At 41.5% G+C, this 26,943-nt stretch overlaps 1 protein-coding gene across 1 annotated transcript in view; it reads right to left on the reverse strand.

Annotated features, from left to right (window-relative positions):
* Window positions 1–26,943, reverse strand: part of COL15A1 (collagen type XV alpha 1 chain) — a 169,292-nt gene that overhangs the window by 106,089 nt on the left and 36,260 nt on the right. The window contains 3 exon segments of the mRNA XM_075745229.1: window positions 6,420–6,515; window positions 6,944–7,018; window positions 10,423–10,970. Coding sequence (XP_075601344.1) covers window positions 6,420–6,515; window positions 6,944–7,018; window positions 10,423–10,970 — 719 coding nt within the window.

Consider the following 26,943-nt stretch of genomic DNA (forward strand, 5'->3'; position numbering starts at 1 on the left):
GAGGGCAGTTTACTGGGACAACAAGGGAGAGGGAAACAATCAACAACAGTGCTGACAACAGATAGTAACAATGGGTGATAACAGAGAACGATTTTACTGATCCAACGACCGACCAGACGCTCCACCCGTCCCGGAGCCACACCAACACGCCGAACCCGCCCCTGCCCGACTAGCCCCCTTTTATGGTGAGCATGACGTCACATGGTATGGAATAGCCCCCGGCCAGCTTGGCTCACCTGTCCTGGCTCCTTGGGAAATTAACTCTATCCTTGCCAGAACCAGGACATTATCCACCCCTTATTCCATACCATCTATGTCATGCCCAGATTATTTTACAGAACTCATTGCCTTACTCTATGGGCTATCGCTCTAAAATGTCTGTTGAGTTCATTTAGTCCATGGCTTTGGGTTCCATCTGCCATTACAGTCTCTCAGAGCAGGGGCAATGGTGCGTGCTGCTGGACTGTTGCATGCTGCATCCGGAGTCTTCACAGCCGGTGTATCTGGTATGGTCCATGCTCACAGTCTGGATGCCAAAGATGTGATTTTTTCAATGAAGTTTCTGGGCACCAGTTGAAGTCAGTTCTAGTTCCATCATCGTGGCACTTTGTTCAGTTTCAAAGTCCATCCTTCATTAGTTTTGGGTGATTCTTATGGTCATACCATTGATACAGTATATCGCTATTAATATCATGCAATTTAATTTATTGGCTATTTTCACCCAAAATCAAATCCCCTTGGGGTACACACCGGACTCCCCCATCTTTTCTCATCACCCACCAAGTGCACCCTGGTCCCTGAGCAAAAGCAATCCCGCAGATGGGCTTGCCTTTGCCTGAAGCAGGGATAACCGAAACTGTTTTACCCAACATATTTTTCATGCACACTACAGGAACTTTATCCCCTTCTACTGGGCGTGGGAATTTTGACTGGGCAGGGCCAGCTCGATTGGCAGATCCCCTAGTGTTAACTAACCAGGTGGCCTTTGCTAAATGCATATCCCAGTGTTTGAGAGTCCCACCACCCATTGCCCTCAGGGTAGTTTTTAGCAGCCCATTACACCTTTCAACTTTCCCAGAGGCTGGCGCATGATAGGGGATGTGATACACCCACTCAATACCATGCTCTTTGGCCCAGGTGTCTATGAGGTTGTTCCGAAAATGAGTCCCGTTGTCTGACTCAATTCTCTCTGGGGTGCCATGTCGCCACAGGACTTGCTTTTCAAGACCCAGAATAGTGTTCCAGGCAGTGGCATGGGGCACAGGATATGTTTCCAGCCACCCAGGGGTTGCTTCCACCATTGTAAGGACATAACGCTTGCCTTGGCGGGTTTGTGGGAGCGTGATGTAGTCAATTTGCCATGCTTCCCCATATTTATATTTCAACCATCGGCCTCCATACCACAGAGGCTTTACCCGCTTGGCTTGCTTGATTGCAGCACACATTTCACATTGATGGATGACCTGTGAGATGGCGTCCATGCTCAAGTCCACCCCTCAATCACGGGCCCATCTATATGTCCCATCTCTTCCTTGATGACCTGAAGTGTCATGGGCCCACCGAGCTAGAAATAATTCACCCTTACACTGCCAGTCCAAATCCACCTGAGCCACTTCAATCTTGGCAGCCTGATCTACCTGCTGGTTGTTCTGATGTTCCTCAGTGGCCCGACTCTTGGGTACATGGGCATCTACATGACGTACCTTTACAACCAGCTTCTCTAGCCGGGCAGCAATATCTTGCCACAGTGGGGCAGCCCAGATGGGTTTGCCTCTACGCTGCCAGTTGCTCCGCTTCCACTGCTGTAACCACCCCCACAGGGCATTGGCCACCATCCATGAGTCAGTGTAGAGGTACAGCGTTGGCCACTTTTCTCCTTCAGCAATGTCTAAAGCCAGCTGGATGGCTTTCACCTCTGCAAACTGGCTTGATTCACCTTCTCCTTCAGCAGCTTCTGCAACTCGCCGTGTAGGACTCCATACAGCGGCCTTCCACCTTCGATGCTTTCCCACGATGCGACAGGACCCATCAGTGAAGAGGGCATATGGTTTCTCATCTTCTGTTAGTTTATTATACAGTGGGGCTTCTTCAGCACGTGTCACCTCCTCCTCTGGCGACATTCCGAAATCTTTCCCTTCTGGCCAGTCTGTGGTCACTTCCAGAATCCCTGGACAATCCCTGACCCTCCAGTTGATGAATTAGTTTGTGGATGGGAACCAGGGAGTCTCTGTTGGTGCGGTATTGCCACCGGTGCACAGTTGTAGTAGCAATCGGCACCTGTTGCTCTTCAACCTTCAGCAACCCTACAACAGAAGGGTCCTCCGAGAGACCAGGCAAACTAGACAATGGTTCAATTTCCTCCGCTTCTAAGGCAGCTATTCCAAAAGCCCACCTGTAACCTTTCGGGTCTTTGAAATACCCTTTCCGGAGGTAGTCTATGCCCAGGATGCATGGAGCCTCCGGCCCAGTCACAATGGGGTGCTTTTGCCACTCATTCCCAGTTAGATTTACTTCAGCCTCCAACAGAGTCAACTGTTGGGATCCCCCCGTCACACCAGAAATAGATATTGGTTCCACCCCTTCATAGTTCGATGGCATTAGGGTACACTGTGCACCCGTGTCCACTAGGGCCTTGTACTCTTGTGGGTTCAATGTGCTAGGCCATTGGATCCACACAGTCCAATAAACCCTATTGTCCCTTTCCTCCACCTGGCTGGAGGCAGGGCCCCTCTAGTCCTGCTCGTCATAGTCACTACTCACGTCTTGCAAAAAGGACTTAGAAGTCCCTTCAAGAGGATCAGAAGTGCGATCTGGCCTTTCACTTGGTCTGGGGGGCTGCCCGGTGGAAACTGGAGCAGCATTCTTTCTGGAAGAGTCCCTTCTTACAGCTGTCTTGCCTTGTAGCTCATGTACGCGTGCCCGCAGGGTTGAAGTGGGCTTCCCATCCCATTTCCTCATGTCTTCTCCGTGGTCACGCAGGAAAAACCACAGGATACCTTGTGGTGTGTATGCTCTATATCCCCTCTCTGGAGCAGAAAAACGCTTACTCCTAACAGCTGAAATGCGGGTCTGTACAGGTGGGGAGTAAGATATATCCTCTTTGAGTTGCCGGACGTCCTGAGACAGTTTCTCCACAGCCGAGACTAGGGAGGAGGAAAGGCTCTCTTCATACTGCCGGAGTCGGCCCGCCACTTCGTCCACCGTGGGTGCCTCTTCACTTTTCCAGTCGATTACCGCCAGTGAGTTGGCGTACGATGATGGTGCACTTCGCACAAATTTTCGCCACATGGGTCGGGTACAGTGGACTTCATCGGGGTCTGTGGGCAACTGTGCATTGTCCGGATCATAATAAACCATCTCCCACACAGCTAATCCCCTCAGATATTGAATACCTCTCTCCATAGTGGTCCACTTGCCTGGCCGACATACGACATCTTCGCTGAAAGGATACCTTTCCCTCACACTTGACAGGAGGCGCCTCCAGAGGCTAAGGGCCTGTGCCTTCTTCCCAATTGCTTTGTCAATGCCCCCTTCCCTAGACAAGGATCCTAGCTGCTTGGCCTCCCTGCCCTCCAGTTCCAGGCTACTGGCGCCGTTATCCCAGCAGCGGAGCAGCCAGGTAATAATATGCTCCCCTGGAAGGCGGCTGAAATCTTTCCGCATATCTCGCAACTCACTCAGGGACAGGGATCGAGTAATCACTTCTGGTTCTGGCTCTTCTTCTTGTTCTCGTGATGGCCCTGGTTCATCATCATCTTTCACTAAGTGAACTGATTTCCTTGTGTATTTCTTTTTGTGTATAGGGGCAACTGATACTGGTGTGGGTTGATCTTTTGGCTCGACTACAGTGCCTGTCGCGGGGGTTTGGGCAGCTGCAGTGCCTGTTGCAGGGGCCTGGGCAGCTGCAGTGCCTGTTGCAGGGGCCTGGGCAGCTGCAGTGCCTGTTGCAGGGGCCTGGGCAGCTGCAGTGCCTGTTGCAGGGGCCTGGGCAGCTGCAGTGCCTGTTGCAGGGGCCTGGGCAGCTGCAGTGCCTGTTGCAGGGGCCTGGGCAGCTGCAGTGCCTGTTGCAGGGGCCTGGGCAGCTGCAGTGCCTGTGGGTCCGCTCTCTCCCTCTGGATGGTGCTGTCTACTATCAAGCAGTGTTTGATAGATTGTGGCCAGGGCCCAGCACAGCGCAGTAAGTTGTGTTGTCTCCTTAGAATCCCCACAGCATTTTCCTTTCAAATATTCTACCATTTTATCAGGGTCTTGCAGTTGTTCGGGAGTGAAGCTCCAAACCATTGGGGGTGAAAAGGTCTCTAGATACCCACCCATACTCTCCCACATGCCATGCCAGCCCTGACCATTCAGCCTTGGGGAACATCCCTGGGTGGTACTCTTGAAAACATTTTTGCTAACCCTGAACAAGAGTGGGAAAGCATTCAGGAGACCTAGCAATAGGAATATACTGGCATGAACATTCCAAGGGTATTCAAAATACTCAAAAACTGTTGTAACCAACCAAAAGGGAAAAGAGGAGGTGAAAGAGTGGGAGAAGGTATCCCCCCCTGTCTTCCCCATAGATTGGGTCCAATTATTAATCAATTCTGAAAGATATTGACCAAGGTACGGGCCTGACCAAAATGCTACATACACATACCAGCTCAGACCCATGACTGTTAATGATATCTTATCATAAGTCATTATCACACAATACAACAACATGAGAACACGAACCCCTCTCCCAGAGGTGATAAACAGCACCGCAGGGATTGCATAGAGTAAACACGGGTTTACAAACCAGAGCCATGTGACCAAACAGAACATCATTATGACCAGTGACTGTTTCAATAACATTATAAATGCTTATAACAACTTTGTTTTAACACACTTGGGTCAGACTTGTCATTATCACAACCCCTCGAGCCCCACGTTGGGCGCCAAAAAGGACTGACGTGGTTTAGGCCCAGCCAGTAGCTAAGTGCCACGCGCCGCTCGCTCACCCCTCCCCCGGCGGGATGTGGAGGAGAACGGAAAAACAACGGCAAAGCCTCGAGGGTTGGGATGAGGGCAGGTTACTGGGACAACAAGGGAGAGGGAAAACAATCAACAACAGTGCTGATAACAGATAGTAACAATGGGTGATAACAGAGAACGATTTTACCGACCCGACGACCGACCGGACGCTCGACCCGTCCCGGAGCCACGCCGACACGCCGAACCCGCCCCTGCCCGACTAGCCCCCTTTTATGGTGAGCATGACGTCACATGGTATGGAATAGCCCCCGGCCAGCTTGGCTCACCTGTCCTGGCTCCTTGGGAAATTAACTCTATCCTTGCCAGAACCAGGACAAAGGCATAAAAATTAAAAATAAATTTCTTTTCAAACACATCAGGAGCAGGAAGCCAGGTCAATACAGAGTTAAGCTGTAAAAGAATGTGTAGAGAATTTTAAACCATAGCAGAAAAAATAAGCTTTTTGCATTCATGTTGACCATGGAAGAGTTAAAATTCCTGCAAAAGAATATTCTTGGGAACCTCAGCAGAGGATATGTCTAAAACTGAAGTCTTTGTAAGAAAAGGGTAAGAAACACACTAAACGAATGGCGACAAATCTTCACAAACAAACAATATTCACCCACAAGTTCTGAAGGATTCAACAATGAAAGAGCTGAACTATGTGCTATATCAGGGAAATGTGAGCATGGTTTCTGTAAAGTCATTTCTCACAAACCTACTGGTTTTCTCTAAAGGAATCAATGAGAACTTGGATAAGAGAAGAATGCTTGATATAAGCTGCATGGAAAGCTTCATTAGAACTGGAACATTTCAGCCTGGCACAAAAAGGGAAGGGGAACAAAATGTGATGGGAATCTCTATAAACACAAACGTTACGGTGAGTAAGGAAAAACTGATCACTCTGCCTTCCAGTAGAGTAACCATCAAATGAGAGCTGCAGTTCAGAAGGGCAAGCAAAAGGTGAAAGTCCTTCACAAAACATGCCATTAAATAAGCTAAGGAACTCTGCAGCAGGAAGCCGAGGATGGTAAAATTCCCAGGGGTTAAAAAAATACAAAGCACAAAATTCAAGGCCAAAAAACTCTACTGAGATCCACTAAACACAAAAAGATATGGTCCTGGCTCAAGCATTTCCTGAGGTGGAAATTGTTACAGAGTAAAAAGAGTATTCCCGGTGTCATATTTATGTTCCTGATCTGTTGTTATACTTTTCCCAAAGTACTGGTTGCTGATTGTTGTCAGATATACCAGATTTTTGTTCTGGCATAGTGCAGTCATTCTTATGGATGAGTATATATTGTCCTCACAGGTGCCTTTGGAAGTTGCCATATATGAAAAACTAGTAACAAAATCCAGATCTTGCTATCTAAAAAAGTAATATTAAACCAGAAATGTAAAGCAAATAAATCAAATAAATTTACCCTTATGGGAAGACGAGAAGGTGCAAGGACTTCTTGTGTCTCAGAAATACCTTCATGTTCTTGAGTGCTGCCATGGCCACTGATGTCCCCTGAAGCCTGTGCAAAATCAAGATAGCAAGTTCATAAAAGTCAAGGAAAAAAGTCAGGGAACTGGCTATTTAAATGCAGAAAAAAACCTTTTTTTTTTTTTTTTTTGTTGTTGGTGAAGCTTCAGTGTCATTATGATGTTAAGGTATTTCAGTACTTACAGCATTTCATGAAAATGACCCTTCAGAAAAATAAAAGTCATAGTTTGTTTTCCTAAAGGTGTTATAGACAAAAGAAAATGATGTTTTTTTGAAAAATCAGTTTTAGGGGCTATGTAGTCAAAACCAGAAAGATTCCCCCACACAGATATTTTTAAGTATGATACTATGTTCCCAAGAAGAAATACTACATTTAGTGTTATGAAAAATCTGTAATGGCAAATGACTTTGAAATCTCAGAGGCATTGAGGATAAAGAAGTGCTTACAAGAATACTCACATAAGGATCATCATCTTCACAATGATCTTCAGTAGCCCTTGGGTCAGATTTGATTGTCAGATGCTGAATTGAGCCCTACATGAAACAACAAAAACAGTTCAAAGAAGTAATATTTTAAGTAGCATGTGTGAAGTGGGGGTGGAGGGGTGGGAATGAAACAATTAAAAAAAAAATCCCAGACTTTGTTCTGATTTTCTTGGAAAATGTTCAGAAGCATAAAATTTTTTGATGAAAAACCCAGTTAAAAAAGTAGATGTGCTCTTACATCTTCCTTTTGCAAAATGTAGCAAAAATTGAAGTTGCCAGAATACAATGACTGTCATGTCCCAATGACAATATAATTGCTACACTGTATTGCTAGTGCCCCAACTGGATGATCTAGTACTAGATTATGTCTTAGAGTCTGTAAAACACTGTCTGCTTTTTCTAGTTAAGTGCATTGCAGCTCCAAAAATGGCATGTGAAAACCCCTAAAAATGAAGACAAAGGATATGTAGGAAATAATAGTAAGTGATGAAGTAGGTCAGGGAGAAACCAGCTTAATACTTTTCAAAGTGGAAAGGAGATATATTTTCCAATAACAAGTGTTTCTTTTTTCAGAGTTAGAAATTATATTTTTCAGTCTGACATGCCGAAGGAGCATTAACAATTTCATTTAAACATTTAAGTCTTGTTTCTTAGATCACAAAGACTCACAGTGTTTTAAGAAACACATGGGGAATGTCTCCTTGTTATGAGGACTCCCAGAGTTAGGCATGATGCACACGCAGGACAAAAAGATCGGTATTCAAATCAAGAGCCATCTTACCTAGCACACATGACCTGCCTCTTCCTGTTTTGCTGACTGCATATTTTGTTTGTCTGCTTTTGTATTTTCTGAAGAGAAGAGAGCCTGAAGAAGCTGGCAGATTTAGTGTTTGTCTTTAGACAGACACAGAATACTTCTCAGTCCAGTGACTTCTCTTCAAGGAGCTAGAACATTCACACCATGCAACAATATCTTCACTGTGCTCCTTCTGCTGAATACTATGACTGACACACAGCAGATCTGCTCACTCAGGGGAATAGAAAGCCTGAGTCTCGCTAAGGAAAACTGCAACAACTGTTGAGGTGAGAAAAGTAGTATGCTTTGCTGTTTCTTAATGTCACCAAAAAATGCAAATTCCAGAGGAAGAGTAGCTACCATATCTATATGCTGCTATGTCTGACTTTCTGCTCACTCTTTTCTTTCTGCAAGCGGTCCTCTCTCTCTGTCCTAGGAGTAATGGGGAATTATAAGCAAGGAAGAACTTTTGAAGCAATATTTCTGGTGACTTGTAGAATATTTCAGAAGAGAACAAAATCTGAGATTCTATCTTTAATGATGCTCTGATTTCTGTACCTTCAAAGACCATGAAACTCATGCAGCTGGTGCCTCCTGAGTTTGCAGGCAATCTGGGATAACAGCTCAGTGAACTGAACCATCCTATTTCTCTCAAAACTTAATAATGGGCAACTCAGATATTGAACGATGTCAGACTAATTGAACGGTTCACTGAAAAATTTTACAAGAAAAGAGGCACAACTGGACACTTAAGCAGTCTCTTGGAAATGATACTTTGTTTTCACAGTACGAGCGAATCACATTTGGAGAACGCATTTTTCTCCTCTTGCACTAATCTGTGGCCCTGGAAGGAGAAGGAAGCAAAATGGAGAGCCCTACTGTTTCCCAAGTGTTGCTGCTAGCCAGTTACTTCATCCAGGAAAGTCATGGCCAAGTTTGCCCTGGTAGGGATGGTAAGTATGAGGTATTATCCCGCTCTGGACTTTTGGCCTGCTACTGCCTTCTCTGTTAAAGCTGGTTTGCAGAATCTGGCATCATCACTGATTCAGCTATATTTGGTTGTTGTCTGGTTTCTACTTTATAAGCACCAAGCCTAGAATTTCCTTTTGTTTCCATAAAATCTGATGTAGTTACATCCTTTTGCATCTGGCAACCAGAGCCTTAGACACATGAATTCCCATTAGCCAGAGCAAACCAGCAACTGACATCAGAGTCATTTGCACAATCTGCTGTGAATTGTTTCTATTTTGGGCAATTGATGTAAATAGTTCTTGTCACACAAACAGAGCTTGAGGAGGAATCAACCATTTAATTTTTCCATACAAAAGCAATTGTGACATATAATACATGAAGAAATAAAGACACAAGATGTGAGTACATGTCACAATTAGTAGTACTGAAGCAATCAGAACATTTGGCTGAAATTTACGTACTCGATATAGCATATAGAACAGCCTAATTCAGTGGAAATGCCTTAGAGAGTCATTCCCCATGCATTCCTGTCACCATATTTACAGATTTATTGGTGATAATCTCAGCAAGTGATCATCACATATGTGTTTTCCAGGTGGGGTACCAAAGTGGTCTCATTTCCTTGAATGTTTCTCATTCCTACTTACTAATCGGACATCCCCAATACTGCAGTCATCCCATCTGTCTGAGAAAGGCAGAGCCAGCAGGCAGTTTTCCTATATATCCTCTTCCACCTCTTATTTGCTGCTAATCAATATATTCCTGTAGTTCTAGGTGCTTAGATTACTCAGATAAATGATAAAAGTTTATTATCTTTGTTGCTTACCAGATGGAGTTCACAACCTGCCAGTACACCTAAACTTTGGAAAGAACGTCTTTTTTCTCTAAAGCAAAGGATCGACTCAGTCTTATCCTGCTGCTGCTTTACTAATTTAGGGGAAGAGATATTAATCTCACAAAATACTGCACAAGTTTTGAAGTACAAGGGAAGTACAACAAGAAGACAGAAAAAAGTGTGACATTTCCCTTTCAGTTTGACAATGAGTCAATCGCACACATATTGACAGCTTTCACATTTCTATTTTGAAGCTCAATGGCTGAGAATTCCAGTCAGGATGCAGTAGGAAGGATGCTCGTACTCAGGCTAAGAAGACTTGGAAGCCTTGTAGTAGTGGTTTCAGTCCATTCTGCTTTTCTAAAGCACCTGATAAGCATCAAGTAATATATAAATTATAGAAATATAGCTTTATCTTCCAACTACCTTTATTTTTTATGAGATCATTCTCTTCTTGATGTTGAATGTGAAGTAAACATACCTAGCTAATAAGAGTTTAAAATATTGACTTTCTACTAAGGTATTATTCTCAGAAGTTAAGCAAATGAAATCTGCCCTTCATAAAAAGGCCATATAAAGTTATGTGATATACTTACTTTGAAATTCCTAGTATTCAAACTGAGCACTGAGCTTACTGGACCATTAATAAACTTCTGAAGTTCTAGGAAAGTGTGTATTTTAAGACAGAGTTTATATATCTCTGCTGCCTGAACCCCAGCCAGGTATGTAAAATACAAGCTATTTAATTTGTAACCTCATTTGGGATATAACTATTGTAAGCAGACTTTCTTGGGTAGAGAGTACATGCATAAAATACTGGGGCATGTGAATTTATCAGAGGGTACTTACTGTGAACTTTTCCAATCCTGTGGCTCCTGCATTACCAACAAATATCCCGGAGCCAGATTCAAATACCAAGGCTTGAGCTGACCTTTGAAACTGAACTCTCTGATATTCTTCACAGTCCATGAACAAAGCAACATCATTTCCCTGAACAGTCACTGTAAACCTATTCCACCTGTTAGTCATCACCGGCACTTTAAATGAAGCAGCCTCTCGGGAAATATGGGAACCAGGCTCTGTGTAGTACATAATTATTCTCTGGGTGCTGTCATCAACCGGTGAAAGTCTCATTCCCAGGTAAATAGTTTTCTGGAAAGCATCTGTTATGGCAAATAGCACTCCTCCACGATCACTGTTTGGTTTCACTGTAACTACGACAGCGAAATCTCTATAGAAAGGCAATGGTATTACAGCACTTGTTAATCGACCGATGTTAGCATCTGGACCAAAGCTGTAAGCTGGAAACCCTCCATAGCCGGTGACAAAGTAGACAGAAGGAGGAAGAGGAACTCCTATTAACTCCGTGAGGTCAAGATGTCCTTTTGAGCCTCGTTCTGTAAAGGGTGTGAGAAAAAACATGTTATTTATTCTTGAGGTGCACAGCCCATTGAATTTGAATGCTTAAGGCCTTAAAACCTGTAATGCAGTGTTATAATACCAGTGATATACTTTTAATACTTCAGGCCCCAGTTCAGTTAGTGCTTAAACACATCTAGCTAAGTACACATGTCATCCTTTGTCCGCTGAGATTCCTCATGTTCTAAAGAAAGGCGCATGTAAACATTTGGTGAAATTGAGTAGTAACAAGTAGTTCTTGCAACATATATTTTATTTTAGCTGTCCATAACCTACAAAAAAAAAGTACTGAATGTGCTTGCAGAGGGGATTCAGTGAAGACTGAGCTACCTTTTGTTTTCTCAAATAAACTGAGATCGTTTATCCTCACAAACTAAGACGACAGCAAGAGTTCTCTACAAACAGCATGAAACACATTTCACAAAATACAGGATAAAAATTACAGTGGATTTGCTTTAGCCCTTGCAGTTACCTGCTTCTACAACAGATGTTAGATTATTCTCAAATTTATCTCCTTAGTTGCACTGCGTACATAACAAATACTATTCAGCAATTGAAATTAAGTTTTGAAATGAGAGTATTTTTGCTTTAGTAAACACACAGAATTAAGTATCTCTGCCAAACACGCTCAGAGAGACAACTCCTTCCAGGTAACGAGGGACCAATGACAACAGCTAAGCATCTACACTGAATTTTAACTGGAATCTTGGGAAGGCATACTCTAGCAGCACACCAGAAACAGAAATTCTATCAATTTTCTCCTTCTAAGAAGTAAAAAGAAGCAAAAAAAAAAACAAAACAAAACCATTTTTAATCATAATGAGTGATTCAGATTTGAATCTGTACAGAGCTCCTTTCAAATCTAAAGCCTTTCCTCCCTTTGCAATATCCTCTAACCTTACATGTTAAGTTTCTCATTTTAGCTAAAAGTCTCAATTCTTCTTACTGGTGTATATTTTCACCTTTTTTGAGGATACTTATGTTACGCAGAAGCAAACAAAGTGCTAAGGCACATCTTAATGGTGCTACATCATGTAAAACTATAATCACTCATAAACTCCAGTTCATGACTAAGTAACTGCTGGCTTTCTCAGCAGACATGAAAAAGGATCTCCATGATCCAAGAAAGTCAGATTTTTAAATAACTTTCTTCATCAAATGCATCCTAGCCTCTCTCTACATTCTTCTTTGCTGAAAATCTTCAGATCCTGGGTAAAAGAGAGAATGTATTTGGAACCACTCTTTTGCAGTGGTTCCAAACATACCAGCCTACCATGATTCTCAGATTAACTCCATCAGATAAAAAAGTAGCATGGAAAACAGAGGTCTTGTGGTAGAATAGTATAGATGAGGCAAACAGTCTTGAAACCTTCACTAACAGCAGACCGAATTTGTGTATCATACTTTGCTTTTCCCCCTTCTACCACAGCAGGTGTAAATAACATGTCTAGAAGGGTATCTGTGGTGGTGAGGTACTTCTTTGTACCTACACAACCTGCCATCCACTAGGGCTCCCAGTGCTAGTATTCCCAAGTCCCCTCCTTGTGATGATATCTCTGCATCAGGCAAGTTTCTTAAGATGATGTCCCCACACAGCATTAAGCAAAGTTAGCTGAATGACTGAATTTTCAACATAACATGGGGAGAACTGATGCCACCTATGGTAGTCTAACACTGCAGACATCTACAGGGGACAGGAGCTAAAGCCAGCCCATCTTCTTATAAGTACATTAAGGACAACAGATAAGAATCAGTCCCCAGATCTGTTTTTTGAACACACATTTACAGAACCTGAAAACAAGCTCCCAGTCTGCCTAATGGTAAGCAGTGATGAGAGACATGGAGCTGGCTCCTAGCTCAGCCTACCTGTCAAGGACCAAGTCATCCCCAGATTCTGACGCACTTCATCCTGAGATGACTTTCATTTTACCAGCAGCCTGTACACTCCAGTCATAGGATGCGCTGAAGTTTCCTGGTTGCATACAAAACCACAGGATGTACACATGTAAATACAAACATCTTTTGCTTCAGAACTTGTAACACTTGGTTTCTAAGATCTGTGTCCTGCACCATTATTTTCATTTCAGCCCAGTACATCCTGGCAACCGGGAATACCTCAAGTTTTTCCTCATGGGCATTGGAACTATTTCTGCCTCCAATACCTTTAGCACTCCTACATCTCTCCCCTGCCCCAGTATGTGCTAAAGGATGGTTCCAATCTGTGTGTGTTTGTATTAGCTGGCCACTTCAGGCATGATAATTGGCCATCGAGAAGGAGAAATTGAATAATTAACCTCACAGCTCTCACTATAGCTTTAAAATACTAATGTGTCGCTGACATCATGAGGTTAGGGGTTTCAAGACTATAACAGAATGGGTGCCCATTAGCTGGTTACATGGAGAGTCCTCTGTTACAGGGAAGATAATGGGATGAAATTAAACTGAGTAAAGGAGTAAAATATCAATATGAGGAAAATCATACTGACAATGCCATCTCTTTTCCTACAGTCTAATCCCTCAAGGAAGAGAGTGATCTTCCCCCAGGCTGGCAATTTGAAACAGAAGTGTACAAAACAATTAAAAATGACTGTACAGAATAATTTCAAAGTTATTGGTTATAAAATTACTTTTAACCTTTGTTCCATGATTTGTAAGTGTTCCCAAGTCCTTCATAATGCATATATTTGTGCAGTGTGGACTGATGAAGTATCTTTCAATTTTTAAACTTACTCAGTTACTGTAACTCTAACAGCTATACAGGCTGAATAAATCCAAATGGAATAGTAACAGAAAAGGTATGACAGTCTATTTGAATACTACAAAGTGAACTGAAAAACTTTGCTTAAAATACCTGATTAAAATCAGGCAAAATAAATGAATCTTGCATTTTGCTCTGATACCTGGCAAGCTGGTTCTGATGAAGAGCTAGAGATAGGTTCTTCAGCTGAAATATACTTCTGTTACTCATTATTCATATGCAGTATCATCCAGGGCTATGTGTTGCAAAGTGGTTTCCATCGTCCTAATGGCTTTACAAACAAATGGTAAAATGTTCTCCCTGTGCCAAAGATGTTATTGTCCAGTTGAAATAAATTCTAATCTATCATCTTCTCTGTACTTTAGCTTTGGCACTTACTTGCTAAGAGAACTTATTAACTGGAAAAAGTCTGATGTACTCCATACAGAAATAATTTCCCTTACATATTTTTAGAAAGTATAGAAACTATGTTTAGAAACAGAAAAACTAGCTCCTATTCCAGAAACTATTTCCCTTAGGCACTTTTAAATGCTTTGCCTGATAGATTTTGCCCCTTCCTAATAGTTTGAAAAGTGGACACAATTTTTTCTGGCTAAAAATAGCTAATGATTTTTTGCTTGTGAATCCAATATTGAGTCATGTTTTATATTCACTATACCTACACATAAAGGAACCTGAACTACAAATAAAATGCACAAGCCATTACTCAAGAGTAAAAGGTAAGGAAAATAGTAAGCTTGAAGGAGAATATAGGATCTGTACACAGATACTAAACCTGCTTCCAAAGAGCCATTGGAAAAGTGACCTAGAAAGCAGATGGAGAATATTTAAGGTGGCCAGCAATCAGCTTATCAGACTTGGATAGCAGGATGTACCCCAGAAGCGAATCTAATGAATAGAACTGTAGTTTCCCACTTCCCATTCTCAAAGGAAGATTTGGCAGTTCTCCCCATACAGTATGTGGAGCTGCAGTCTACCTGTAGTTTCCAAGTCACATACCAAACAGTAACACACGGAACTCAAAACACTTGCTTTTTTAGCATAGGCCCTGAGGCAAATGAAACATATTTGCAAAAGGTGTCAGCAAGTGACAGTAAAGAAGAATCAGGATTCTCATTTGAGTAAAACAAGTCAGAAGGCTCAGCAAATATCTGAACTTCAGTGAGACTGGAGTAGAAGCTTGCACCTATCCACTACAGAAAAGCAAAACAAGAAGCTTCTAGCCAAATTCTGTACTTAGAACTCATCCCCAACTCTTAATGGATTTATCAGGACCTAAAGTTACAGTTAAGAGCAGAATACAGATTTACAGCCACATGTTTTGTTCCCATTCAATTATCTCTGATAAATTCACATCCCCCTGCTGCAGTTGTGTCAGAATAAAAATGCCCTCTTAGTCCCTTAAATCAATAGGTAAACACTATGCTATTTTAAGTACCTTTAAGCCAGCAGAGCACTAGGTTACACCAGTATAATTTTGTTTCAAACATGTATTGCTACTAAGCCACTGGATATTGGGGAGCATCCAGAATTCAACCCATTTGTGTGCATGTTTCCTAGACTTGGGGCATTGGAAAGTGTGGTACAGAAGCAGCTTTAATATTAGAATCATAGAATGATAGAATCATAGAATGATTTGGGTTGGAAGGGACCTCAAAGATCATCTAGTTCCAACCCCCCCTGCCATGGGCAGGGACACCCTCCACTAGACCAGGTTGCCCAAAGCCTCATCCAACCTGGCCTTGAACACTTCCAGGGAGGGGGCATCCACAACCCCTCTGGGCAACCTGTTCCAGTGTCTCACCACCCTCACAGTAAAGAATTTCTTCCTAACATCTAATCTAAATCTACCCTCTTTTAGCTTAAACCCATTACCCCTTGTCCTGTCATTACACTCCCTGATAAACAGTCCCTCACCATCTTTCCTGTAGGCCCCCTTCAGGTACTGGAAGGCCTCAATTAGGTCTCCCCGGAGCCTTCTTTTCTCCAGGCTGAAGCAGCCCAATTTTATCTCAAAAAAAAAAGTAGTTGAATACCATAAATTGAGATGGTGCTTTTATACTTCTAGAGTTATGAGCTGTGCCATACTTCACATTTTTTACCATTTGTTATTGTATGTTATAGTTGGAATTGTTATAGAATTTGCAGATAGCTGGAGATTCCCGCTGCGTAGCTTCATGGAGCAGTTGAGAAGTATCACTATGTTGTAAAAATCATCCTGTAAATCAATATATGGGTTGTTTCAAGACTTCAGATGACAATATTAGAGTTTCTTTCTTCTTTTAGTTATAGTTTTTGCATATAATTAACTCACTGCTTCACTACTGAAAATAGTGTAACCATAAAACCAACAACCAACCATTTTGGCATTGGAAGATACCTGGTTTCCCTATTGTGTCTTTAGCACAGCAATTAATAACAGTGGAAGATCATGAAGCTCAAAATGGACTGGGAAAAAAGGCAAAGCTCTTTAGAAACAGGTAGTAGGAGAAGGGTTTACTCATCAGACAGAAAAGGAGACCAGAACGAAACATGATGTTGACAGTAGAAGGGCAGTAGGTGGAGAAGTTCCTAAAAATGGAGTTACTGGTATAGAAATGGCATTCATAAGAGCATTTTGAAACTGCAGCTGTGAAGTGACAGATATTGTGACTTAAGCCTTGGTGCCCATCTGACCCCAAATGGCACTACACTGTCAGGTACGTATAGTGCAAGAGAAACATACCTCACCTTCACCACACACACTAGGCAGGGTGGAATTGCAAACCTGTGGGATCCAAAATACTTTTCCACTGCTCACAAGGGGTGAAGTGCAGAGGAAAGAAAAAAACCTACCTGCTTGGAGGTCCATTACATTTGCTTTAATTGTTAAAGCACAAAACCTGCATTTATATCTTATAAACAGGAATGGATGCAGAGAAAGGTGCAGATTCGTATCATTTAGCTTATTAGGTTTATTTAGTAACTTTTAGGTTAGGGGCCTTCTTTCAGATGTGTTATTTGTCTTTACAGAAAGGGTGCAGAGTAACCAGTGACACCAAAAGACAATTTGCTCCAACCTAACAGCTTCTGGAGGCATGTGACTCTCTCATAATCTAGATGCACAGATTTGTCTCTTACCCTTAACGGAAATGGATCTGAGTTCCAGTACATGTATGCAGATGAAGGACGTATCCAAAGGCCAGGCTGTCTCTGTAGTATATAATTGAGAGCAGGAGCAAAGACCCCTGAATTATTGAAAGAACACAGATGCAGAAAAAAATGTCTGGTCAGTTTAGGTGGGGCACAGAGCCTGGCTCGATCTACAGTTTCTGGAACCTAGAAACCCAGATCTGCTCTCTGGACTGTGGATGTGTATGACCTCATACCAGCTGCTTCCTCCTCATGCTTTCCCATGTGGAGCAGGGTAGTCCCAATGCTGGGCCTGATCCAGAACCATTGGCTTATCAGGCCTCATCAGACCAATGTCAGTCCACTGAAATTACTGGAAAGACTCCTTGGGAAGCTAGCAGGCTTTGCATCACACTAACACTGTCTTTATCAGTGGATCCATGTTCTGCTTTACCCATTTTTAACAAGTGCAGGTAAAGTGACATATTCTTTGTTATAAGCGTATGTGACTCCCTTACCAAGACTGAATTTCCCTGCCTTTTTTTTTAAATGCTATCAAGAACTTAAAGATTTATATTAAAAGCTCTTTTAGAAATATGACTAGAATCTGGACTTTTGTTACAAATAGTAATTATAAACCTGAGATCTTCTGACACCTGGAATAGAGTATTTGTATTTCCTCTTGTCCAGCAGAGCTCATATAAAACATGAAATACCCACAGCCTCTGTTTCTAGCTAATACACTGCACTTCCACACAACCTAACTTCTAAGGTGGTATAAAGTATACTAGCATACAGGCTTTAGGAAACCTGCTAGAACAGAGTCAAAGGGTTACCGATAAGGACATTGTTTGTCAGTGTATTTTTATCCTCGTTTCATCACTAGAAAATATATCAGAAGGCAAGGCTGTCAAAGGCTGTCAAAGGCAAGGCTGTCATCCCTAACATAGACAGAATTACCCATCTTAGCCCCATTTTAAAACATACAGTTCCAAAGGCCTGTGCCTGAAAAAAAGAAAAGAAATATTGACATCAAGTTCTTTGAGCAAAAGAAAATGATTAGCACTCTATGGGGAGACCAACCCATGTTGCACTACAAAATAAACACACTGCTGTTCTCTTCCATACTGTAAGAAGATGCTTGAGCTGGACTATCTCAACTACGTGAATGTAAAGACAGCAGTTGCACATAAAGGACTGTCATATTTTGCCCCAATCACTTAATTTTTAACATTAACATTTGTTCAGCTGATATTTTAAGGATTGTCACATTTATTTAATCCATCATGTTTTTAGCTAGAAATGCCTTTTAACACAATTATTCAGGTATGTCAGCTGCCACATTTAGCCAAATTGTGCTCCAGGTTAATGAACCTTAACAGAAACATAAGAGAGTCAGAATGACATGCTCAAGCAGATGTTTTTGCTAAATGTAAGAAGCCAACCACCCTGCAGCTAAAATTATGGCAGATGTTTTTAACTCAGCCAAGGGTGAGCCTTGAATGGCTCCACAGGTCTGGGGATGGGAGTGCTGGCTTTTAAATGAAATTATTACTTTCCCTTTCTTTTTAATTTATTTAATTTATAACTTATGTTCATCTAGTGTGTCCCCTAGTTCCTTTTCAGACACTCTTATTAGAGCTGCTGTCCATAATCATGTCCCATGCTTGTAAAAGCCATTTGCTCTGTGGCAGTTGGCTTTGCATCCTGTGAAAGAACACTTCATGTTCACGGCTGCACGAGCCTTGCTGGCAGCTCCTTTTCATATTCTTTTAAGGCAATGGAATAAAAGCAATATTCTACGAAGGCTTTCAAAACCGTACCACGCTCAGAGCAGCCAATATCAGGCATTTCTGTGTCTGTAAACTTGAGTCAAGCTGACTTCACTTCTCTGGCCTCTTTCAGTCCCAATAATCATAATCCTAGGTTGTAAGCTCCCTTTCCTGCAGGGTAAACAAACCATCTGTGTCTCAATGGCACCGTGCACAGCCTATGTTGTCTCTACTCTGCATTCAAAGAAATGGTGTAACTGTAATAGAACATTATTTTATACTGGATGCAGTTGTGAGGTGCAGTAAGAAAATTTCTTCTTCCCTGCTGCCAACGTGTATTTATTTTGCAGTTAACAAGAAATATTTATAGCAATAACATAAAGCAGAGAAGGATTTCCACATCTACAAAAAAAAAAAGTTAATCAAGTACTGCAAAGGGAAAAATAAGGGAAATATTTGAACACAGTTCCAAATGTGCTACATGAAATAGAAGAGGCTAGCATCATTGCTACTCTCAAGAAAAACAGCATTTGCTCTGCTTACCCAGCTTGAACACATTTCTAGCTGCCATTGATACACTGTTGGAAAACATGGATAGAATATATTGGTATTAAAGGCTGGAGCATTTTCTTCCAGATGCCTAAAGAAATCTCAGAAGCTCTTTTTAATGGTGTTGCACACCCAAAAGTAAGGCTATAGTCAGTAGGAGCTGCGGTACTTACTGACATGCAACATCAAGCCTGACATACTTTTGTGCCAACCATTTTCTAACACTTTCTGCCTGCTCCTGCTTTCACATCATTATCATTCTGCCTTCTACTGGACAAAAATGTATGTAGTTTACGTGCCTAAGTACAGTTAATTAAATATGCATCTATATCGCACAAAATAGTCTTCCTTTTTTCCATCTTATCTTGTTTGAGAAACTTTATTTCATTGCAATCCTTTCAAGCTAATTTTTGTCTTCCATACAAGCATTTTTTTTTTTCAGTTTTTCTGATCTAATACTGGACTGTTTTCTTATAGTTATGTTAGCTGCTTGTCTAGACGATCCTTCATGCACATTTTTGTGCACATGGCTTTTTGTATTTACAACCAATGCCTTTTAATGTGTACTCTTACTCAATGAACTGTTCTTTAATGACAAAAATCTGTGTTTAAAACACTCCCGTTTTGTTGAGTGATAACAGTACAGAATACCAAATATAGCATAGACATTAAATAGTTATTGTCCTTCTTTTGTCAGGAACAGATGAAAGGCAAAAGTGGGAAATATTCAGAAATTCAAAAACAGTGGTGTGGCAAAGCTAACTGAGCTGTTAACCAGAAGGTCAACAGACTGAAAACCATCCATTGTCTGCCACATGATCTACGGCAGCCTTACGGTCTAAGCTATATTTAAGGTCAGAAGATCACAGTGACCCACCTAATTTTATAATGAACAGCTGCATGTGCACATGTGTAGGCATATATGTGACTGTAAAGAAAAAGAAAGAACTTTTCGACCTGGTACAAACCCAAAGGATTAGCACAAGAAAAGAGAATCATCTTTGAATGGACACTTTTCATGGGTAACAAAATGGCTCAAAAGGCCTCATAAGTAGAGTGTGAACCAGGAATGGAAGGAGTACAGAGAAAAGTTTCAGGGGGCTCCAAGGTCAGAAGGAGAAACAGGACTCTGATTTCCATGTGCACTAGTGCAAAAAGCGAAGGAAAATTAGTAAAGATGCCCTTCATGAAAAAAGATTTCTAGACTTGCAGGAATACCTGTCTGTAAAAAGACCTTCAACCAAACATACACCCCCTGTGCCTCAACAACAACTTGCCCTCTAAACATTGTAAAATATTTACCGTGGACTTAGAAGCCTGCAACACAGGAGGACACAAGCAATCCAAGAGACTTCTAGAGTGCATTAATGATAGCCTCCAAATAGAGGTGATCATGGAGCTGGTAACAGGATGCTGGGACACATAATCAAGGAAGAAGTAGGGGATGTGAAAGTTGGGGACAGTCTTTGCTGGAGTGATCATAAGATGAGGTTCATAATATGTTCTCAGGATCCTGAGAAGATGGAACAAGGCAAACAGTAGCATTGTAGCCCTGGACCCCTCAGCAGCTGGCTCCAGTTGACCCTGCTTTGAGCAGGGGGGTTTGACTAGATGATCTCCAGAGGTCACTTTCAACCTCAACAATTCTTTCATTTTATGAGTCTAAGCATATTTATAATGCCATAGTAATAGTATCACTGTCTTCTGAAAGGTGGATTTTGAAGCAACCTGCTTTTATAATATTCAATAAGAATTACAGAGTCTGTATTGAATATTGCAGCTGACCAACAATATCCACCTATGGCAATGTTGGACAATGGCTTTATGGAATGATATTTGTGTGTGGTGTAAATATGTAAACTATGATATGGGCAATATCATTGCCAGCTAGAGGGACAAGTAGCCTTTAATGATTGCAGGAGAGCAGGAGCTTTTGCATTTCACCACTAGGCAGCAACACAGCACTTCATAAATCAGACAGGAGCTTTGGTTTAGGAAAGAACGTCATTGCTTAAGAATCACCAGTGTCAGTGTCTGCTGTGTGCACTCTTTTACAACATCTAAGCTAGCATATGTTTTAATTTCCATTACATTCTTAACAAAACAGATGTGAATTATCACTCTGCCCTTTTTCTTTCACAATGACCTTTCACAATGGAAATCAGACAAAATACATTCAACTAAGTCTGCTGTGTGTTTTCATGGGGAAAAAAAAATTACATTGCTGTTCTTGTTTTCTCTTTCCCTCTTTCTTTTTTATCTTGAATTTCAAGGGAGAAAATTCTTTCAAGGCCATGACCAACACCCTCATTGCCAAAATATGTATTTCTAAGATGATGAAGACAGTTTCCTTTTAAAATACTGGAAGAGATGCCTGACACTTTCCTAGATTTAACAGTTCTACATGCCAGAAGATAGTCTCTGCCCATATGTGGAAAAACAGACACCTATTTAAAGACACTGACATAATCTGGCACACTGACCTCGATATACATTCTCATCCCATATAAAGAGATTTAATGGGAAGTCTGGATAGAGAACACTTAATCAGCAGCTCTTGCAGTTGCTCCTGCTGTCTTTGCTAGCCCCCATCTCCACTACAAGTTTCTTTCCTTGGACCAGGGGCGTAAAAGGATATGAGCGGATGGGAATTGTGGGTTACAATTTGCTGTATGAAAATTCACCCAGAAATGCTCTTTTCCTCCTTACACCTACCACACCATATCTCTTAGCTCAATCAGATGATCTGAAACACTACCATCTCCCGATATTTCCCATGAGTAATTTAGCATGCTTTTCCACTTTTCCTCTAACACTGAGAATGACCCAGGATTCTCTCTCCCGTCTGAAAATCCTGCTCCGGACCATCACCTACATAGTCAGTGCTGCTGTAAGAAGACAGATGTCATGCTACCTGCTCATACCACTTTCACATCTGTTCCATCACAGCATTAGCAGCCAGGGTCTGTACCTTTAGTGAGACTTGCCTTCAGGAGGCCAAATTTGTATGCTGTGTGCAGTTTGATCTTACAAGCAGAGCCTCAAGCCTACGCAAGAACACCTGAAGGTGAGCATTATCCCAAATATAGCTGGAAAGGCTCCTGCAGGTAGTCTTAGAGTGGTACATGAGAGAAACAAATAGCAGATATATTTGTGTGTCTTCTACAGCCTGCCACGATCTCTGTGTGATGGAGGCTGATAGGACATCATTAGAGCTTTAAGCAAAGTTTTATGAGACCTTCCACCAATCTGAGAGTAGAAAATCACTGGTTTCCAGGTCAGGTTAGATCAGAACAGAAAAATAAAAATATTGCAATAACTGGGGTTTGATTTTTGGTGGGTTTTTTTGTTGTTGTTGTTGAAATTAAGGGCTATGGACTAACTAAGATAATGAAACTGAAATGATTTTTTTATGCATCCTTGACTCTTTGTACTGGGTTTGTGTGGCAAGGTTTTGGTAGTGGGGGGAGGGGGGCTATAGGGGTGGCTTCTGCGAGAAGCTGCTGGAAGCTTCCCCTATGTCCAATAGAATCAATGCCAGCCAGCTCTAAGATGGACCCGCTGCTGGCCAAGGCCAAGCCGATCAGCAACAGTGGTAGCGCCTCTGGGATAACGTATTTAAGAAAGAGAAAAACAACCTAGCAGGAGCTTTTTGCAGCCAAATAGAGAAGTGAGAAGATATGAGAAACTTTCCAGACACCAAGGTCAGTGCAGAAGGAGAGGGAGGAGGTGCTCCAGGCACCGGAGCAGAGATTCCCCTGCAGCCCATGGTGAAGACCATGGTGAAGCAGGCTGTCCCCCTGCAGCCCCTGGAGGAAGGATGAGGGGGTGTAGAGATTCCACCTGCAGCCCATGGAGGACCCCACACTGGAGCAGGTGGAGGCAGCTGAAGGAGGCTGTGGCCCGTGGGAAGCCCACGCTGGAGCAATCTCCTGGCAGGACCTGTGGACCCATGGAGAGAGGAGCCCACGCCAGGGCAGGTTTGCTGGTAGGACTGGTGACCCCGTGGGGGACCCACACTGGAGCAGTTCGTGAAGGACTGTAGCCCATGGGAGAGACTCACGTTGGAGCAGTTCGTGAATGACTGTCTCCCGTGAGAGGCACCCCACACTGGAGCAGGGGCAGAGTGTGAGGAGTCCTCGCCCTGAGGAGGAAGGAGCAGCAGAAACAATGTGTGATGAACTGACCTCAGCCCCCTGCGCTGTTGGGGAGGTAGTAGGTAGAAATCAGGAGTAAAGTTAAGCCCAGGAAGATAGGAGGGGTGGGGGGAGGTGTTTTAAGATTTGGGTTTATTTCTCATTGCTCTACTCTGTTTTGTTTGATAATTAATTAGGTTAATGATTTTTTCTAGGTTTAGTCTGTTTTGCCCATGACAGTAATTGGTGAACAATCTCTCACTGTCCTTATCTCAACCCACAAGCTTTTCGTTATACCTTTTCTCCCGTCTAGTTAAGAAAGAGGAGTGACAGCGCCTCTGGTGGGCACCTGGCCCCCAGCCAGGGTCAACCCACTACACTCTTACACAGCACTTCGAGACCTGGTGGACTGTGTTCCTCTCTCAGATGACTGAGCTATCCATTGTTTTATGTTAAGCAATAGAAATTGATACTTTGTTACTAAAGTTTTACTTTCAAGTCCTTAGGAGGACCTTTGTTGTCTTCCAGGAGCATTGCTTTCATAAATGTTCTTAAGTTTATGTACCTGACATTTATGACTGCTTTTTATACTTCTAAGTATATTCTCATATATTCTCTATGCTATTGAATTTAGTAGCTAACAGATTTGATATTATAAAGGGCCAGGATTCAGAGAAGTTGAAAAATAATTGTGAGGTAGATGATATGGGAATTGTAAAATCTAAAAATATGTCTTGTATTGGACATTAATATTTCTTACAGCTAAATGTTTTTATAGCATGAATGTACCAGTAAAAATGTAGAAAAAAAATCTAGCCAGCATAATCCTACTTATTCCATCTTCCTTTTCCCAAGAATTTCATTTCCCAAGAGCTACACTGCAATACTTTTATATCTTAGTGTAAATCACATATGCTTTTATTATGCTCATGGTTTTTCATTTCCCCAGTGAATGCACTGAATGGATTAAACAAAATATCTTAAAAATGTAATTTCTGGTACAAAAAGTTCTAAGTTCAATGCCTGGCTAAAGTCTAAGTGAAAGATTTTCTTGTTTTAAACTGACTCATTAATATAAATGATCACATCCCACAGCACATTGTTAATGGCAGCCTAGGGCCAGACAAAGCTTTCACAGTCAGCAACTGTATAGTTGAGTACAGTTTGCAAAAGCACACTCTACTGCTGTGGCAAAATCATCCAGGGACCAGATCCACCAAAAGCTTTTTTAGATACACTTCTGTCAAAAAGCTCGAGCCAGGTTGTTGATTACATCATATGTTTTCACTATTTGAGACAACATTAGTTTTCTAAATGCTGACCAAGCCATAGCTTTCACAGGGAAATTTAAAAGGCTAAGAAAGCTGGGATAGAAATAAATGTGCTGTTCAAGGGCTACTTTTCACCTCAGGACAGATTTCTTTGAGTAATTGTCCCCTAACAACAGATCACAATTACAGAAGCAAAAGCACTTCCACCTTGTTTACAAAGTCTGTTGGAGTTTTGTCAATTTAGTTTAATGTTCTCCTGACACTTTAGACTAAACTTGGAAAAAAACTCTGCACAGGAGTGTCTCTGCTCTGTAGCAGGGGAACGACCCACTATAACCTGGTGTGTGTGTTTGGAGAAGGAGCTGGCTGGCCACTTTCGTCTTTACTCCTGTGTACCCTTACTCTGTTCCGGTTCCACGAGACTTCTAAGAACTTAATGGCTGTCAGGCCTCTGTGTCTTTTTGTCAAATTTGGTGCATACAAGTTCAGACTCAAAGCAGACTCAGAAACTGTTGCATGGACACATGCTGCAATTATATATGCCTCGTTTCCTTGTGAAACCAGGTTAAACTCAATGCATCACTGTAATACATGCCTACAGCTCTGCTCTTGAATGCAAATACAGCAGGCTCTTTCTTCAGCTGAGTGAAGTAACTGCTTTTACTACTTACAAACCACAGGTTTCCCACTGTGGACCTCACACATGATCCTATGCAACAGTAAACTAAGCAAATCTGATTTTAGCTACACGACTTTATAAATAAATATTTTGCAAAGCACCTATTAGGGGAATTGTGATCTTCATTAAGAAGAACAAAAAAGTTTTCTTTAGAAAAAAATGAAATAAAAATAATTCTACTTGAACTTAGCATAAGACATATTAATGGGATGCTGGATGTAGATACTTCAGACTTTGCACCCTATTCATATAGATCAATGTAGAGACTTTACTTTCACCTGGCTTGAGATGTGCACAGCCTCAGACATTACATTACCCATGTTTTGGGGACTTGCTTTACAACCAGAAATACTACAAGTTCAGGATAAATCCTTAGGTATAGACCTATACTGGCCTTACTGCTAGCTCCCTCAGACAGCTCCTAAAAGGCCAATATACTCACGACAATTTCTACAAACAAGACTTGTAATTTTTTTATTTTTTTTATTTTAATCCCACACTTTTAACTGAAATAATACTGTGGAACACTAATAAGCTGTTGATTTTTTCAAAAAAGACTCCATGCAGAAAGTGACCGTGCTATGAGATGTATTATTCCATGTAGCTGAAGACCAGAAGTCTTCCCTCATAGCATAGCCGCATTTGCAGGCATGCATCCCTCCTCTCTCTCCATCCTTATTTGCCCCCATCACATGACCCAAAATGCAGTCTCATGCAGTGGCTTGAGAAACTTGAGAGAGCTAAAACAAACTTCTTCTCTCTTCAAAGCTACATTTCCCTTGCACTATTTCCAAGGAAATATGACAGAAGCAGTATGACAACATTAGAACAGCTGCATAGATCAGATATTTCATCAATGCAGTTCAGTATTTTAATCAGACTATAGCATGTAATTAAGATTTTATATATATACCAAAGCTTGAGTTATCTAGCTATAACAATGTTGATCACTGCCTGGTGACTAAATAGGATAGACTAGATTGTCAGGTAGATCATAATTAACAGTAAGATCACTGACTCAAAGTGAAATAGCAGATAATACATTTTCCAACTTGCTAACATTCTTTTTAACAGCTCTACTGTCATGTTTAATTATTGAACCAATTCTTTTGTCTTTGCAACTCATTGCCCTCAAGAGCAGATCTCCACTGCTTGTATACACCATAGATTAATCAATAGATTATGTCTAGAATAATTGAATTGTCTGTTAGATTTTATTCAGGATTTAAGGTTGTATGACCAAAGGGAAAAAAAACGAACTTTTCCTTCTTTTTTTCACACAAAGAATATATTATGTTTTACATGTGCATGTCCAAAATTAACTTTATTTCCTCCAGAGTGTGTAGAGAATAGCAGAATTCTTATTTTTGGTGAATATTACATTTTTAGTTCACTCAAATGTTATTTGATCCAAGAGCTGGAAAAAAAAAAGACAAAAAGATAAAAGTAACATACAGTAATTATTCTGAAGTCTTAATGCTTGATATACAGTTGAAAGTAATTTCCAGATGAGTCTCAATGGCATGCTATCCCAAACTTGAAGAATATAGCTGATTTGCATGTTTGTTGGCATGTTGGCTTTCTGCTTTTAAAAAGATACTTGACAAAAAATGTTGTACTTTTGGCTTAAATTTCAAAGATTACTTTCTCAAGGCTATTATCATTGTGATGAGAA

This window comes from Balearica regulorum, chromosome 2, assembly GCF_011004875.1.
Source record: "Balearica regulorum gibbericeps isolate bBalReg1 chromosome 2, bBalReg1.pri, whole genome shotgun sequence".
Classification (NCBI taxonomy): Eukaryota; Metazoa; Chordata; class Aves; order Gruiformes; family Gruidae; genus Balearica; species Balearica regulorum.